Consider the following 18,652-nt stretch of genomic DNA (forward strand, 5'->3'; position numbering starts at 1 on the left):
AACTAGGCAATTGCCTAGGGCATTTGGTATGCTTAGGGGCACCAGCAGCTTCTGCTGATTAAAATGATATGCGGCATGCCTATATTCTGTGTGTGACTGCGGCTGTATCTGCATACAAAATGATACGTTGCAGTGTAGTCCTGGAAACCACTGTAATGTAGCATTTCATATGCAGATACAGCCACAGTCTCACACAGTATATAGGCATGCTGCATATCATTTTAATCAGCAGAAGCTGCTTATGCATCCTAGCCACATAGCAATGCAAATAAGATGCATTTTTATAAACAAAAGGCACCCGACATTAGCAGGGGATCCGGACTGACTCATGCCATCATCTCCTGCAGAACTAGCGGCGGTGCTAGGGGGCACCAGCCAAAATCTTGCCTAGGGCATCATATTGGTTAGGGCCGGCTCTGTTAAAGAGTGTTATACCCCTTTTAATGATCCCTACATCCCCCCTTCCCCCAGTCTGATGCATGACAGCACTGACTCTGTGTTCCCCTCTTCCCTCCCGCACAGCCTGGCTGCAGCCTGAAGTGTAAGCTCTTGGGGCGAGATGCCGATCATCTCCGGAGGCAGCGAGTACAGCACGCTGAGCTACACGTCCAGCAGCACCCTCACCCACCTCTACCCACCGGCGGCGGCAGTAGCAGCGGAGTGCAAGCCGCGGAAGGGGGAGCGGTACCGGCGTGCCCGGAGGATCGGGGACCGGGAACAGCTGTGCCCGGCGGAGCGGGAGCTCCTCATCAATGTGGGCGGGATGCGCTACCTAATGCCCTGGAGCACCCTGGATGACTTCCCCATGAGCCGCCTGGGCAGGCTGAGGTTCTGCAGATCGTACGATGAGAAAGTCCAGATCTGCGATGACTTTGACGAGGACACCAATGAGTTCTTCTTCGACCGGAGCCCGGGCGCATTTGTGGCGATTGCCGGGCTCCTGGGGGCCGGGAAGCTGCGGCTGCTGCGGGAGATGTGCGCTCTCTCCTTCCAGGACGAGCTACGTTACTGGGGCATCGAGGAGTCGCGGCTGGAGCGCTGCTGCCTGCGGAGGCTGTGCCAGCGGCTGGAGGAGCGGAGCTGCAACCGCGGGGAGGAGGAGCTGATCCCCCGGGCCGGGAGTACCACCGTTCTGGAGCCCTCCCCCCGCCTGGCCCGCTGCATGACCGCCCTCCGGGACATGGTGGAGAGGCCGCAGTCCGGGCTCCCTGGGAAAGTCTTCGCCTGTCTCTCTGTCCTCTTCGTGGCCGCTACCGCCATTAACCTGTGTGTCAGCACCATGCCAGAGCTGCGGGCCGAGGAGGACAGGGTGAGTGCGCACTCATACTACAGCTGCTACTTTCATCATCCTCTACTCAGTGTCTGTAGGTGGGACAGTGTGAGTGCACACTCATACTACAGCTGCTACTTTCATCATTCTCTACTCAGTGTCGGTAAGGAGGGCAGGGTGAGTGCCCACTCATACACCGTCATCATCTTCTACTCAGTGTCAGTAAGGAGGGCAGGGTGAGTGCGCACTCATACACCGTCATCATTCTCTACTCAGTGTCAGTAGGGGGGACAGTGTGAGTGCCCACTCATACATTGTCATCATCCTCTACTCAGTGTCAGTGAGGACAGGATGAGTGCACACTCATACTACAGCTGCTACAGTCATCATCATCCTCTACTCTGTGTCAGTAATAGGGGGATAGGGTGAGTGTGCACTCATACTGCAAAGGCTGCTACTATCACCATCATCCTTTAATCAGTGTTAATAAGGGGGACAGGGTAAGTGCGCAGACTCATACTACAGCTATTATCATTATCCACTACTTAGTGTCATAAGGGGAGCAGGGTGAGTGCCCTCTCATACTACAGCTGCTATCTTCATCCTCTACTCAGTGTCAGTACTAGGGGAACAGGGTGAGGGTCCACTCATATTACAGATACTATCATCATCCTCTATAAAGTGTCAGTAAGTGAGAAAGGGTGAGTGTGCACTCATAGTACAGCTGCTATCATAATCCCCTATTCATTGTCATTAATGGGGACAGGGTGAGTGAGCACTCATATTACTACAGCTAATATCATCATCATCCGCTACTGTCAGTAAGGTGTGGGGGGTGGGGGGGGGGCAGGGTAAGTGTCGACACATACTACAGTTGCGGCTGTGATCATCCTTTACTCAGTATAAATAAAGGGGACAGGGTGAGTGTCCATTCATATTACAGCTGCTATCAAAATTATCCTCTACTCAGTGACAGTAAGGGGAACAGTGTGAGTACCCACTCACATACACTGTCATCATCCTCTGTTCTGTATCAGTAAGGGGGACAGGGGGAGTGCCCACTCATACTACAGCTACTTTTATCACCCTTCACTCAGTGTCACTCAGTAGTAGGTGGACTGGCTGAGTGCGTACTCAGTGTCATTATCCTCTACCCAGTGTCAGTAAGGGGGCCAGGGTGAGTGCCTTCTCTTACACACTGTCATCATCCTCTGCTTAGTATCAGTAAGGGGGACAAGGTGAGTGTCCACTTACAATCAGTGTAATCATACTCTGCTCAGTGTCAGTAAAAGCGGGACAGGGTGAGTGCTCACTCAGTGTCATCAAACTCTAGTCAGTGTCGGTAAGGGGGGCAGGGTGTCAGTCACTATGTATATAGACGTCAGTAATCTACTGGGTGCCAGCAGCTGTGTGTACAGTCGTCAGTAATTACTGGGTGCCAGCAGCTGTGTATACAGTCGTCCGTAATCTACTGGGTGTCAGTCACTGTGTGTACAGGTGTCGGTAAGGTACTGGGTGTCAGTCACTGTGTGTACAGGTGTCGGTAAGGTACTGGGTGTCAGTCACTGTGTGTACAGGTGTCGGTAAGGTACTGGGTGTCAGTCACTGTGTGTACAGGTGTCGGTAAGGTACTGGGTGTCAGTCACTGTGTGTACAGGTGTCAGTAAGGTACTGGGTGTCAGTCACTGTGTGTACAGATGTCAGTAAGGTACTGGGTGTCAGTCACTGTGTGTACAGGTGTCAGTAAGGTACTGGGTGTCAGTCACTGTGTGTACAGGTGTCAGTAAGGTACTGGGTGTCAGTCACTGTGTGTACAGGTGTCAGTAAGGTACTGGGTGTCAGTCACTGTGTGTACAGGTGTCAGTAAGGTACTAGGTGTCAGTCACTGTGTGTACAGGTGTCAGTAAGGTACTGGGTGTCAGTGACTGTGTGTACAGATGTCAGTAAGGTACTGGGTGTCAGTCACTGTGTGTACAGGTGTCAGTAAGGTACTGGGTGTCAGTGACTGTGTGTACAGATGTCAGTAAGGTACTGGGTGTCAGTGACTGTGTGTACAGATGTCAGTAAGGTACTGGGTGTCAGTCACTGTGTGTACAGGTGTCAGTAAGGTACTGGGTGTCAGTCACTGTGTGTACAGATGTCAGTAAGGTACTGAGTGTCAGTCACTGTGTGTATAGATGTCAGTAAGGTACTGGGTGTCAGTGACTGTGTGTACAGATGTCAGTAAGGTACTGGGTGTCAGTCACTGTGTGTACAGGTGTCAGTAAGGTACTGGGTGTCAGTGACTGTGTGTACAGATGTCAGTAAGGTACTGGGTGTCAGTCACTGTGTGTACAGGTGTCAGTAAGGTACTGGGTGTCAGTGACTGTGTGTACAGGTGTCAGTAAGGTACTGGGTGTCAGTGACTGTGTGTACAGATGTCAGTAAGGTACTGGGTGTCAGTCACTGTGTGTACAGGTGTCAGTAAGGTACTGGGTGTCAGTCACTGTGTGTACAGGTGTCAGTAAGGTACTAGGTGTCAGTCACTGTGTGTACAGATGTCAGTAAGGTACTGGGTGTCAGTGACTGTGTGTACAGATGTCAGTAAGGTACTGGGTGTCAGTGACTGTGTGTACAGATGTCAGTAAGGTACTGGGTGTCAGTCACTGTGTGTACAGATGTCAGTAAGGTACTGGGTGTCAGTCACTGTGTGTACAGATGTCAGTAAGGTACTAGGTGTCAGTCACTGTGTGTACAGATGTCAGTAAGGTACTAGGTGTCAGTCACTGTGTGTACAGATGTCAGTAAGGTACTGGGTGTCAGTCACTGTGTGTACAGATGTCAGTAAGGTACTGGGTGTCAGTGACTGTGTGTACAGATGTCAGTAAGGTACTGGGTGTCAGTGACTGTGTGTACAGGTGTCAGTAAGGTACTGGGTGTCAGTCACTGTGTGTACAGGTGTCAGTAAGGTACTGGGTGTCAGTCACTGTGTGTACAGATGTCAGTAAGGTACTGGGTGTCAGTCACTGTGTGTACAGATGTCAGTAAGGTACTGGGTGTCAGTCACTGTGTGTACAGGTGTCAGTAAGGTACTGGGTGTCAGTCACTGTGTGTACAGATGTCAGTAAGGTACTGGGTGTCAGTCACTGTGTGTACAGGTGTCAGTAAGGTACTGGGTGTCAGTCACTGTGTGTACAGGTGTCAGTAAGGTACTGGGTGTCAGTCACTGTGTGTACAGATGTCAGTAAGGTACTGGGTGTCAGTCACTGTGTGTACAGGTGTCAGTAAGGTACTGGGTGTCAGTCACTGTGTGTACAGGTGTCAGTAAGGTACTGGGTGTCAGTCACTGTGTGTACAGATGTCAGTAAGGTACTGGGTGTCAGTCACTGTGTGTACAGGTGTCAGTAAGGTACTGGGTGTCAGTCACTGTGTGTACAGGTGTCGGTAAGGTACTGGGTGTCAGTCACTGTGTGTACAGATGTCGGTAAGGTACTGGGTGTCAGTCACTGTGTGTACAGATGTCAGTAAGGTACTGGGTGTCAGTCACTGTGTGTACAGGTGTCAGTAAGGTACTGGGTGTCAGTCACTGTGTGTACAGGTGTCAGTAAGGTACTGGGTGTCAGTCACTGTGTGTACAGATGTCAGTAAGGTACTGGGTGTCAGTCACTGTGTGTACAGATGTCAGTAAGGTACTGGGTGTCAGTGACTGTGTGTACAGATGTCAGTAAGGTACTGGGTGTCAGTGACTGTGTGTACAGATGTCAGTAAGGTACTGGGTGTCAGTGACTGTGTGTACAGATGTCAGTAAGGTACTGGGTGTCAGTCACTGTGTGTACAGATGTCAGTAAGGTACTGGGTGTCAGTCACTGTGTGTACAGATGTCAGTAAGGTACTGGGTGTCAGTCACTGTGTGTACAGGTGTCAGTAAGGTACTGGGTGTCAGTGACTGTGTGTACAGGTGTCAGTAAGGTACTGGGTGTCAGTCACTGTGTGTACAGGTGTCAGTAAGGTACTGGGTGTCAGTCACTGTGTGTACAGATGTCAGTAAGGTACTGGGTGTCAGTCACTGTGTGTACAGATGTCAGTAAGGTACTGGGTGTCAGTCACTGTGTGTACAGGTGTCAGTAAGGTACTGGGTGTCAGTCACTGTGTGTACAGATGTCAGTAAGGTACTGGGTGTCAGTCACTGTGTGTACAGGTGTCAGTAAGGTACTGGGTGTCAGTCACTGTGTGTACAGGTGTCAGTAAGGTACTGGGTGTCAGTCACTGTGTGTACAGGTGTCAGTAAGGTACTGGGTGTCAGTCACTGTGTGTACAGGTGTCAGTAAGGTACTGGGTGTCAGTCACTGTGTGTACAGGTGTCAGTAAGGTACTGGGTGTCAGTCACTGTGTGTACAGATGTCAGTAAGGTACTGGGTGTCAGTCACTGTGTGTACAGGTGTCAGTAAGGTACTGGGTGTCAGTCACTGTGTGTACAGGTGTCAGTAAGGTACTGGGTGTCAGTCACTGTGTGTACAGGTGTCAGTAAGTTACTGGGTGTCAGTCACTGTGTGTACAGATGTCAGTAAGGTACTGGGTGTCAGTCACTGTGTGTACAGGTGTCAGTAAGGTGCTGGGTGTCAGTCACTGTGTGTACAGGTGTCAGTAAGGTACTGGGTGTCAGTCACTGTGTGTACAGGTGTCAGTAAGGTACTGGGTGTCAGTCACTGTGTGTACAGATGTCAGTAAGGTACTGGGTGTCAGTGACTGTGTGTACAGATGTCAGTAAGGTACTGGGTGTCAGTCACTGTGTGTACAGATGTCAGTAAGGTACTGGGTGTCAGTCACTGTGTGTATAGATGTCAGTAAGGTACTGGGTGTCAGTGACTGTGTGTACAGATGTCAGTAAGGTGCTGGGTGTCAGTCACTGTGTGTACAGGTGTCAGTAAGGTACTGGGTGTCAGTCACTGTGTGTACAGATGTCAGTAAGGTACTGGGTGTCAGTGACTGTGTGTACAGATGTCAGTAAGGTACTGGGTGTCAGTCACTGTGTGTACAGATGTCAGTAAGGTACTGGGTGTCAGTCACTGTGTGTATAGATGTCAGTAAGGTACTGGGTGTCAGTGACTGTGTGTACAGATGTCAGTAAGGTGCTGGGTGTCAGTCACTGTGTGTACAGGTGTCAGTAAGGTACTGGGTGTCAGTCACTGTGTGTACAGGTGTCAGTAAGGTACTGGGTGTCAGTCACTGTGTGTATAGATGTCAGTAAGGTACTGGGTGTCAGTGACTGTGTGTACAGATGTCAGTAAGGTGCTGGGTGTCAGTCACTGTGTGTACAGGTGTCAGTAAGGTACTGGGTGTCAGTCACTGTGTGTACAGATGTCAGTAAGGTACTGGGTGTCAGTCACTGTGTGTACAGATGTCAGTAAGGTACTGGGTGTCAGTGACTGTGTGTACAGGTGTCAGTAAGGTACTGGGTGTCAGTCACTGTGTGTACAGGTGTCAGTAAGGTACTGGGTGTCAGTCACTGTGTGTACAGGTGTCAGTAAGGTACTGGGTGTCAGTCACTGTGTGTACAGGTGTCAGTAAGGTACTGGGTGTCAGTCACTGTGTGTACAGATGTCAGTAAGGTACTGGGTGTCAGTGACTGTGTGTACAGATGTCAGTAAGGTACTGGGTGTCAGTCACTGTGTGTACAGGTGTCAGTAAGGTACTGGGTGTCAGTCACTGTGTGTACAGGTGTCAGTAAGGTACTGGGTGTCAGTCACTGTGTGTACAGGTGTCAGTAAGGTACTGGGTGTCAGTGACTGTGTGTACAGGTGTCAGTAAGGTACTGGGTGTCAGTGACTGTGTGTACAGGTGTCAGTAAGGTACTGGGTGTCAGTCACTGTGTGTACAGGTGTCAGTAAGGTACTGGGTGTCAGTCACTGTGTGTTCAGATGTCAGTAAGGTACTGGGTGTCAGTCACTGTGTGTACAGGTGTCAGTAAGGTACTGGGTGTCAGTCACTCTGTGTACAGGTGTCAGTAAGGTACTGGGTGTCAGTCACTGTGTGTACAGGTGTCAGTAAGGTACTGGGTGTCAGTCACTGTGTGTACAGGTGTCAGTAAGGTACTGGGTGTCAGTCACTGTGTGTATAGATGTCAGTAAGGTACTGGGTGTCAGTGACTGTGTGTACAGATGTCAGTAAGGTGCTGGGTGTCAGTCACTGTGTGTACAGGTGTCAGTAAGGTACTGGGTGTCAGTCACTGTGTGTACAGATGTCAGTAAGGTACTGGGTGTCAGTGACTGTGTGTACAGGTGTCAGTAAGGTACTGGGTGTCAGTCACTGTGTGTACAGGTGTCAGTAAGGTACTGGGTGTCAGTCACTGTGTGTACAGGTGTCAGTAAGGTACTGGGTGTCAGTCACTGTGTGTACAGATGTCAGTAAGGTACTGGGTGTCAGTGACTGTGTGTACAGGTGTCAGTAAGGTACTGGGTGTCAGTGACTGTGTGTACAGGTGTCAGTAAGGTACTGGGTGTCAGTGACTGTGTGTACAGATGTCAGTAAGGTACTGGGTGTCAGTCACTGTGTGTACAGGTGTCAGTAAGGTACTGGGTGTCAGTGACTGTGTGTACAGGTGTCAGTAAGGTACTGGGTGTCAGTCACTGTGTGTACAGGTGTCAGTAAGGTACTGGGTGTCAGTGACTGTGTGTACAGATGTCAGTAAGGTACTGGGTGTCAGTCACTGTGTGTACAGGTGTCAGTAAGGTACTGGGTGTCAGTCACTGTGTGTACAGGTGTCAGTAAGGTACTGGGTGTCAGTCACTGTGTGTACAGGTGTCAGTAAGGTACTGGGTGTCAGTCACTGTGTGTACAGGTGTCAGTAAGGTACTGGGTGTCAGTGACTGTGTGTACAGATGTCAGTAAGGTACTGGGTGTCAGTGACTGTGTGTACAGATGTCAGTAAGGTACTGGGTGTCAGTCACTGTGTGTACAGGTGTCAGTAAGGTACTGGGTGTCAGTGACTGTGTGTACAGGTGTCAGTAAGGTACTGGGTGTCAGTCACTGTGTGTACAGGTGTCAGTAAGGTACTGGGTGTCAGTCACTGTGTGTACAGGTGTCAGTAAGGTACTGGGTGTCAGTGACTGTGTGTACAGGTGTCAGTAAGGTACTGGGTGTCAGTCACTGTGTGTACAGGTGTCAGTAAGGTACTGGGTGTCAGTCACTGTGTGTACAGGTGTCAGTAAGGTACTGGGTGTCAGTGACTGTGTGTACAGGTGTCAGTAAGGTACTGGGTGTCAGTGACTGTGTGTACAGGTGTCAGTAAGGTACTGGGTGTCAGTCACTGTGTGTACAGGTGTCAGTAAGGTACTGGGTGTCAGTCACTGTGTGTACAGGTGTCAGTAAGGTACTGGGTGTCAGTCACTGTGTGTACAGGTGTCAGTAAGGTACTGGGTGTCAGTCACTGTGTGTACAGATGTCAGTAAGGTACTGGGTGTCAGTCACTGTGTGTACAGGTGTCAGTAAGGTACTGGGTGTCAGTCACTGTGTGTACAGGTGTCAGTAAGGTACTGGGTGTCAGTCACTGTGTGTACAGGTGTCAGTAAGGTACTGGGTGTCAGTCACTGTGTGTATAGACAGTACAAGGAACGGTTGGGATAATACTCTGCGGTATTCCCTGCTTGTAACAGATCATCCACTGTGTTAGATTAGACATATGAATCAGAGGACATGTGTAAGCCTGAAGTACATGCACGGTGACAGCAATTATACGCCCATCATCCATAAGACTACCTGCCTAACGCTGGGGTCAGTTCACTTCAGAGCAGATTGAATAGCGCTGGGAATTAGTTCTCGTGCTATTCAATTTAGTGTGATGCCCAACGAGAGGATTTCAATTGGCACGCCCGGAGGTGTGTGAGCAGAACCCAGACAAAAGTGCTGGTGCAATGCTGTTCTCTGCCCTTAACGCGGCGGAAAAAGCATTGCGCCGGGCACTAGAGTCGAAGAATGACGGTTCTCCCAACAAAACAAACTTAGTCCACGAGAACCAGCCTTCTCCGACTTAACAGCGCACTGAATTAAATAGCACCAGCTGCTAATTCCCGGCACTATTCAATCCGCGCTGAATTGAATTGTCCCCGTCGTGCCACCAAATCTCTCTGACCTACGAAGCGTGGCGTCCACAACACTGAAGGTGTCCTGTGGTATCTACCAAACAAATGTGAAACGTCCTAAGGCGCAGATATATGGGGCGGGATGTACTAATGTACATCGCCGCCCTGCGCCACGATGCTGATCGCATATGTACTAACATATGCGGTCAGCATTGCGGAGGACAGCTCTTCCGATAAGAGCTGTCCTCCGCGATGTGCAGCGGCAGCCTGACTTCCGGGATTCGGCCCCAGGAGTCAGTCTGCGCATGCGCGGGGTGACGGGGGCGGCCGCAGGGCATGCTGGGAGGGATCCGATCGGATCCCTCACACAGCGCCATGGAGAGAAGCCCATAGGCTTCTATGGACTATCGCCAGCTAAAGCTGGCGTACTCCGCCGCGGCGCTGTCCTGCCGGCCGGGGGTTAGTACGTCAGGAAAATGCGGTAAACAGGGAGTTTACCGCATTTTCCGCTTAGTACATCCCGCCCATGGAATTGTGCTGCTTCCTGTACAAAGTGTTAAGTCTGATTAACTTTCAGGAAGAAAAGCAATACTTTAAATACACACATGTTCAGGCTGCAGCAACCACTAAGCGTGTCAGTTAAACCTCTATGAAATGCGTACACGTTGCGTAAGCACACCGTCACGCTGTAAGCACAAAGTAGCTACACGTGCGGTCTTTACACTTTAACCCCTAACAGGAAAGGAATGCGACACCAATTGTATATGTAATGTTGCAGGTCCAACCCAGCAACAATTATTTACTTAAAAGGGAGTTACAACAGAAATACAACAATACAAGAGAAGAAGCTACAGCTACATATGTTTGTTCACCTGCGCAATTCGGTTCCGGTCCTCAGTCAATCTGAATAGATGACTTTCAGAGAATAGACTGAGGCCAGCCAGGAGGCTTGGTTTTATACAATGGTCCAAAGTATGAAACAAAGGAACCTGTAATCTTTTCATCCATAGGTTAAAGGGCTGGTCATTTACAGTACAGGATGGGTCATAGGTCGGTTTGAATAGGTGGGCGATGCCTGGTCAAGGTGCACTTGCAGATGTCCTCCACTGGGTTCCCGCCGAATATCAAGAGTACAGTACATACAGTGTGATATTAATAATATATTCTTGCGCATATCTATGCGCAGGAGCGTGCTACTTTCTGCAAACTGCCATCGGAATATTGCCCTTGAAATACTGTACAACTGGATACCAAACACCACATCCTAACCTAATTCTGACCCCTCATATCCTGTAAAGTTGAATATTTCTATTGTTCCCTTTCCAAAGTAAATGTAACTCCCTGGTGTGGTGCATGTAGGCTATGTGTAAATTATGTACTATGTGGATTAAATATGGAATATGTCTTTATGGCTTTTCCATGCGAATGCGTATGCTACCGTATTTACTCATACCACGCGCTAACACGCAAGACCGCGTGAGCGATTATACGTAACTTGCGAGAATGCGCACGCACGGCAGGACAAGCACCCGCACGGAGGCCATCTGTGTGGTGTTTGTACGTGATGTGTGTGGCTATAATATTTTCGACTTCGACAAATAGACTACCCAATCCGTTAAAATGACAAATATATATTTCTCTATCGTCCTAGTGGATGCTGGGGTTCCTGAAAGGACCATGGGGAATAGCGGCTCCGCAGGAGACAGGGCACAAAAAGTAAAGCTTTAGGATCAGGTGGTGTGCACTGGCTCCTCCCCCTATGACCCTCCTCCAAGCCTCAGTTAGATTTTTGTGCCCGGCCGAGAAGGGTGCAATCTAGGTGGCTCTCCTAAAGAGCTGCTTAGAAAAGTTTAGCTTAGGTTTTTTATTTTACAGTGAGTCCTGCTGGCAACAGGATCACTGCAACGAGGGACTTAGGGGAGAAGAAGTGAACTCACCTGCGTGCAGGATGGATTGGCTTCTTTGGCTACTGGACATTAGCTCCAGAGGGACGATCACAGGTACAGCCTGGATGGTCACCGGAGCCTCGCCGCCGGCCCCCTTGCAGATGCTGAAAAGAGAAGAAGGTCCAGAATCGGCGGCAGAAGACTCCTCAGTCTTCTTAAGGTAGCGCACAGCACTGCAGCTGTGCGCCATTGCTCTCAGCACACTTCACACGGCAGTCACTGAGGGTGCAGGGCGCTGGGAGGGGGGCGCCCTGGGAGGCAATGTAAACCTATTTTTTGGCAAAAAATACCTCACATATAGCCTCCGGGGGCTATATGGAGATATTTAACCCCTGCCAGAATCCGTTGAAGAGCGGGAGACGAGCCCGCCGAAAAAGGGGCGGGGCCTATCTCCTCAGCACACAGCGCCATTTTCCCTCACAGAAAGGCTGGAGGGAAGGCTCCCAGGCTCTCCCCTGCACTGCACTACAGAAACAGGGTTAAAACAGAGAGGGGGGGCACTAATTTGGCGTTAGAAATATATAAAAAGATGCTATAAGGGAAAACACTTATATAAGGTTGTCCCTATATAATTATAGCGTTTTTTGGTGTGTGCTGGCAAACTCTCCCTCTGTCTCTCCAAAGGGCTAGTGGGTCCTGTCCTCTATCAGAGCATTCCCTGTGTGTGTGCTGTGTGTCGGTACGTGTGTGTCGACATGTATGAGGACGATGTTGGTGAGGAGGCGGAGCAATTGCCTGTAATGGTGATGTCACTCTCTAGGGAGTCGACACCGGAATGGATGGCTTATTTAGGGAATTACGTGATAATGTCAACACGCTGCAAGGTCGGTTGACGACATGAGACGGCCGACAAACAATTAGTACCGGTCCAGACGTCTCAAAAACACCGTCAGGGGTTTTAAAACGCCCGTTTACCTTAGTCGGTCGACACAGACACAGACACGGACACTGAATCCAGTGTTGACGGTGAATAAACAAACGTATTCCTTATTAGGGCCACACGTTAAGGGCAATGAAGGAGGTGTTACATATTTCTGATACTACAAGTACCACAAAAGAGGGTATTATGTGGGATGTGAAAAAACTACCTGTAGTTTTTCCTGAATCAGATAAATTAAATGAAGTGTGTGATGATGCGTGGGTTCCCCCCGATAGAAAATTATTGGCGGTATACCCTTTCCCGCCAGAAGTTAGGGCGCGTTGGGAAACACCCCTTAGGGTGGATAAGGCGCTCACACGCTTATCAAAACAAGTGGCGGTACCGTCTATAGATAGGGCCGTCCTCAAGGAGCCAGCTGACAGGAGGCTGGAAAATATCATATAAAAGTATATACACACATACTGGTGTTATACTGCGACCAGCGATCGCCTCAGCCTGGATGTGCAGAGCTGGGGTGGCTTGGTCGGATTCCCTGACTAAAAATATTGATACCCTTGACAGGGACAGTATTTTATTGACTATAGAGCATTTAAAGGATGCATTTCTATATATGCGAGATGCACAGAGGGATATTTGCACTCTGGCATCAAGAGTAAGTGCGATGTCCATATCTGCCAGAAGATGTTTATGGACACGACAGTGGTCAGGTGATGCAGATTCCAAACGGCACAAAGGTGTATTGCCGTATAAAGGAAGAGGAGTTATTTGGGGTCGGTCCATCGGACATGGTGGCCACGGCAACTGCTGGAAAATCCACCGTTTTTACCCTAAGTCACATCTCTGCAGAAAAAGACACCGTCTTTTCAGCCTCAGTCCTTTCGTCCCTATAAGAGTCATATTTGCCCAGGGATAGAGGAAAGGGAAGAAGACTGCAGCAGGCAGCCCATTCCCAGGAACAGAAGCCTTCCACCGCTTCTGCCAAGCTCTCAGCATGACGCTGGGACCGTACAGGACCCCTGGATCCTACAAGTAGTATCCCAGGGGTACAGATTGGAATGTCGAAACGTTTCCCCCTCGCAGGCTCCTGAAGTCTGCTTTACCAAGGTATCCCTCCGACAAGGAGGCAGTATGGGAAAAAATTCACAAGCTGTATTCCCAGCAGGTGATAATCAAATTACCCCTCCTACAACAAGGAAAGGGGTATTATTCCACACTATATTGTGGTACTGAAGCCAGAAGGCTAGGTGAGACCTATTCTAAATCTAAAAAAAAAAAAAAAAAAAAAATTTGAACACTTACAAAGGTTCAAATCAAGATGGAGTCACTCAGAGCAGTGATAACGAACCAGGAAGAAGGGGATTATATAGTGTCCCGGGACATCAGGGATGCTTACCTCTATGTCCCAAATTTGCCCTTCTCACTAAGGGTACCTCAGGTTCGTGGTATAGAACTGTCACTGTCAGTTTCAGACGCTGCCGTTTGGATTGTCCACGGCACCCCGGGTCTTTACCAAGGTAATGGCCGAAATGATGATTCTTCTTCGAAGAAAAGGCGTCTTAATTACCCCTTACTTGGACGATCTCCCGATAAGGGCAAAGTCCAGGGAACAGTTGGAGGTCGGAGTAGCACTATCTCGGATACTGCTACAACAGCACGGATGGATTCTAAATATTCCAAAATCGCAGCTGATCCTGACGACACGTCTGCTGTGCCTAGGGATGATTCTGGACACAGTCCAGAAAAAGGTGTTTCTCCCGGAAGAGAAAGCCAGGGAGTTATCCGAGCTAGTCAAGAACCTCCTAAAACCAGGAAAAGTGTCAGTGCATCATTGCACAAGGGTCCTGGTAAAAATGGTGGCTTCCTACGAAGCAATTCCATTCGGCAGATTTCACGCAAGAACTTTTCAGTGGGATCTGCTGGACAAATGGTCCGGATCGCATCTTCAGATGCATCAGCGGATAACCCTATATCCAAGGACAAGGGTGTCTCTCCTGTGGTGGTTACAGAGTGCTCATCTTCTAGAGGGCCGCAGATTCGGCATTCAGGATTGGATGCTGGTGACCACGGAGGCCAGCCCGAGAGGCTGGCGAGCAGTCACACAAGGAAAAAATTTCCAGGGAGTGTGATCAAGTCTGGAGACTTTTCTCCACATAAATATACTGGAGCTAAGGGTAAATTTATAATGCTCTAAGCTTAGCAAGACCTCTGCTTCAAGGTCAGCCGGTATTGATCCAGTGGGAAAAACATCACGGCAGTCGCCCACGTAAACAGACAGGGCGGCACAAGAAGCAGGAGGGCAATGGCAAAAACTGCAAGGACTTTTCGCTGGGCGGAAAATCATGTGATAGCACTGTCAGCAGTGTTTCATTCCGGGAGTGGAAACTGGGAAGCAGACTTCCTCAGCAGGCACGACCTCCACCCGGGAGAGTGGAAACTTCATCGGGAAGTTTTTCCACATGATTGTGAACCGTTGGGAAATACCAAAGGTGGACATGATGGCGTCCCGTCTGAACAAAAAACGGGACAGGTATTGCGCCAGGTCAAGAGACCCTCAGGCAATAGCTGTGGACGTTCTGGTAACACCGTGGGTGTACCAGTCGGTGTATGTGTTCCCTCCTCTGCTTCTCATACCTAAGGTACTGAGAATTATAAGACGTAGAGGAGTAAGAACTATACTCATGGCTCCGGATTGGCCAAGAAGGACTTGGTACCCGGAACTTCAAGAGATGCTCACAGAGGACTTATGGCCTCTGCCGCTAAGAAGGGACTTGCTTCAGCAAGTACCATGTCTGTTCCAAGACTTACCGCAGCTGCGTTTGACGGCATGGCGGTGGAACGCCGGATCCTAAGGGAAAAAGGCATTCCGGAAGAGGTCATTCCTACCCTGGTCAAAGCCAGGAAGGAGGTGACCGCACAACATTATCACCACATGTGGCGAAAATATGTTGCGTGGTGTGAGGCCAGGAAGGCCCCACGAAGAAATTTCAACTCGGTCGATTCCTGCATTTCCTGCAAACAGGAGTGTCTATGGGCCTCAAATTGGGGCCCATTAAGGTTCAAATTTCGGCCCTGTCGATTTTCTTTCAGAAAGAATTGGCTTCAGTTCCTGAAGTCCAGAAGTTTGTCAAGGGAGTATTGCATATACAACCCCCTTTTGTGCCTCCAGTGGCACTGTGGGATCTCAACGTAGTTCTGGGATTCCTCAAATCACATTGGTTTAAAACCAGTCAAATCTGTGGATTTGAAGCATCTCACATGAAAAGTGACCATGCTCTTGGCTCTGGCCTGGGCCAGGCGAGTGTCAAATTGGTGGGTTTTTTCTCAAAAAAGCCCATATCTATTTGTCCATTCGGACAGGGCAGAGCTGCGGACTCGTCCCCAGTTCTCTCCCTAAGGTGGTGTCAGTGTTTCACCTGAACCAGCTTATTGTGGTGCCTTGCGCCTACTAGGGACTTGGAGGACTCCAAGTTGCTGGATGTTGTCAGGGCCCTGAAAGTATAGGTTCCAGGACGGCTGGAGTCAGGAAAACTGACTTGCTGTTATCCTGTATGCACCCAACAAACTGGGTGCTCTTGCTTCTAAGCAGACTATTGCTAGTTGGATGTGTAATACAATTCAGCTTGCACATTCTGTGGCAGGCCTGCCACAGCCAAAATATGTAAATGCCCATTCCACAAGGAAGGTGGGCTCATCTTGGGCGGCTGCCCGAGGGGTCTCGGCTTTACAACTTTGCCGAGCGGCTATTTAGTCAGGGGCAAACACGTTTGTAAAATCCTACAAATTTGATACCCTGGCTAAGGAGGACCTGGAGTTCTCTCATTCGGTGCTGCAGAGTCATCCGCACTCTCCCGCCCGTTTGGGAGCTTTGGTATAATCCCCATGGTCCTTTCAGGAACCCCAGCATCCACTAGGACGATAGAGAAAATAAGAATTTACTTACCGATAATTCTATTTCTCGGAGTCCGTAGTGGATGCTGGGCGCCCATCCCAAGTGCGGATTATCTGCATTACTTGTACATAGTTACAAAAATCGGGTTATTATTGTTGTGAGCCATCTTTTCAGAGGCTCCGCTGTTATCATACTGTTAACTGGGTTCAGATCACAGGTTGTACAGTGTGATTGGTGTGGCTGGTATGAGTCTTACCCGGGATTCAAAATCCTTCCTTATTGTGTACGCTCGTCCGGGCACAGTATCCTAACTGAGGCTTGGAGGAGGGTCATAGGGGGAGGAGCCAGTGCACACCACCTGATCCTAAAGCTTTACTTTTTGTGCCCTGTCTCCTGCGGAGCCGCTATTCCCCATGGTCCTTTCAGGAACCCCAGCATCCACTACGGACTCCGAGAAATAGAATTATCGGTAAGTAAATTCTTATTATAATCTACAAGTGTAGCGTTCAATCCTGTTCCAATTAAATCAATAGGATTTTTCATACAATGATAAAAATCCTTAGTGCTTAGTCCACCAGACAATTCTGTACTCATGAGGCTCTTCAAACGTCCAAATAATGTAGAATACCTCAGAAAAAATAATACAAAATTACAAAAACTTTGTGTAGTATGTTTGTCATTCCGAGTTGTTCGCTAGCTGCATTCATTCGCTGTGCAGCGATGATGCAGAAAAAGGCACTTCTGCACATGCGTATGCGGCGCAATGCGCACGCGCGCCGTACTATTACAACGAACGATGTAGTTTCACACAGGGTCTAGCAAAGCTTTTCAGTCGCACTGGCAGCCGCAGAGTGATTGACATGAAGTGGGCATTTCTGGGTGTCAACTGATCGTTTTCAGGGAGTGTTCGGAAAAACGCAGGCGTGCCAGGAAAAACGCAGGCATGGCTTGGCGAATGCAGGGCGTGTTTGTGACATCAAATCCGGAACTGAACAGTCTGCAGTCATCGTATGCACTGAGTAGGTCTGAAGCTACTCTAAAACTGCACAACATTTTTTTGTAGCCGCTCTGCGATACAACCGTTCGCACTTCTGCTAAGCTAAAATACACTCAGGGCCGGTTCTGGGGCTCTGTGCGCCCCGGGCGGCAATAGGGGGCGCGGCTTTGTACAGGGGGCGTGGTCATTTACGCCCCTGTACAGACTGAAATGATGTGCGGTGCGCGCACCGCACAGCAAAGGTCCTCTCCACGAAGGGAACTAGACGTGCGTCTAGTTCCCTTCGTGGAGAGGACCTTTGCTGTGCGGTGCGCGATGACGTCATCGCGCACCGCACAGTAAAGGACCTTTCCACGAAGGGAAACTAGACACGTACGCGTCTAGTTTCCCTTCACAGCGGCAGCGGGGGGCACACAGCAGCAGCGGATCTTGCCCTGGTGCGGCGCCCTGCGCCCTCCGGAAGGCGGCATCCTGGGCAAAAGTCCTGCTTGCCCGTGGCAAGATCCGCTACTGAATACACTCCCAGTGGGAGGCGGTATAGCGTTTGCACGGCTGCTAAAAACTGCTAGCGAGCGATCAACTCAGAATGACCACCTATATTCGTATTCAGGGACACACCCCTCAAAGTGTAAGTAGTTAATATTCATGTGAAGCCAGATAGTGGTTTCTTTGCTCCTTGATCGTGCTCCCTTTTTGCCAAAACTGAGCGCCAGCAGCCGGGAAGACTCTCTGATCCCATTGCTGGAAACCCAAATGTCGCCATTTCAGCCCAGTTTCTTCTAAGTTAGCTACATCAGCTGAAGACGTCACCACGTCTGATCAGTGTAAGGTTTTAGGTGGTTGTCAGGACCGCCAATGGCAGTGACAATGGGGGTCACACCCATTTACTGTCTACTACTAATTGTATTGCATAAAGCTGAGAAATAGTGCCATATAATGGGGCGATTCAATTGTTTTTTGGCGCCCGATCTAAACTGACGGGAGATGGCAGGGCGATACTGAAATGTGGGTTTGTTTGCACACTGCAAACCCGAGCAGATCTGGTTTAGCCGCGTAAAGGGGTCACAATACCGGCCCCTGAATCCCGCACGCTCACAGTCCCAACCAGCAGGGACTATTCCCACTCGTGGGTGTCCACCTGCCAGGGGTTTGTTGCTCTTGCCCCCCCTCCCGTCGGCATTCCGCTGCCGAGATACCGGCGTCGGTATGCTGACAGGCGGTCTCCTGACTGCCAATCACGCATACCCAACCCATGTAAAGCATCTAAACCTGTCTAAACTAATGGGCGCAAGCTGAAATATGTGCATCCACAGCTGATGGCGCCAGAATGGAACACCAATTGAATTCCGCAGTCGGGCGCAGAAGAGAAGTATTATTTATTTACAGTTTCTTATATAGCGCAGTATATTCCAGAAACAACAAGGATAAAACAAAACTGGGTTATAACGAACAGTCACAGAGGTAGGACGGCCGCCATTTTTTCCATCGGAGCGGCTGTATGTGACATCACACAGCCCTCCCCCCGAAAACGATCTGGCCACACCTGCGTTGGCCGGACCACTCCCCCACAACGGTATGTTGCCACCCCCCCGTCACAGCCCCCCGCCATTAAT

The 18,652-nt window shown here is 49.7% G+C and overlaps 1 protein-coding gene across 2 annotated transcripts in view; it reads left to right on the plus strand.

Moving 5' to 3' along the window:
- The window catches only part of KCNG4 (potassium voltage-gated channel modifier subfamily G member 4), a 114,441-nt gene that overhangs the window by 65,833 nt on the left and 29,956 nt on the right, over window positions 1-18,652 (plus strand). For both annotated transcript variants that reach the window (XM_063945718.1, XM_063945717.1), the window contains one exon: window positions 523-1,309. In XM_063945718.1, the coding sequence (XP_063801788.1) occupies window positions 560-1,309 (750 nt within the window). In that variant the 5' untranslated portion in view covers window positions 523-559. The remainder of the gene's footprint in view (window positions 1-522; window positions 1,310-18,652) is intronic.

Source organism: Pseudophryne corroboree, chromosome 11, assembly GCF_028390025.1.
Source record: "Pseudophryne corroboree isolate aPseCor3 chromosome 11, aPseCor3.hap2, whole genome shotgun sequence".
Taxonomy (NCBI): Eukaryota; Metazoa; Chordata; class Amphibia; order Anura; family Myobatrachidae; genus Pseudophryne; species Pseudophryne corroboree.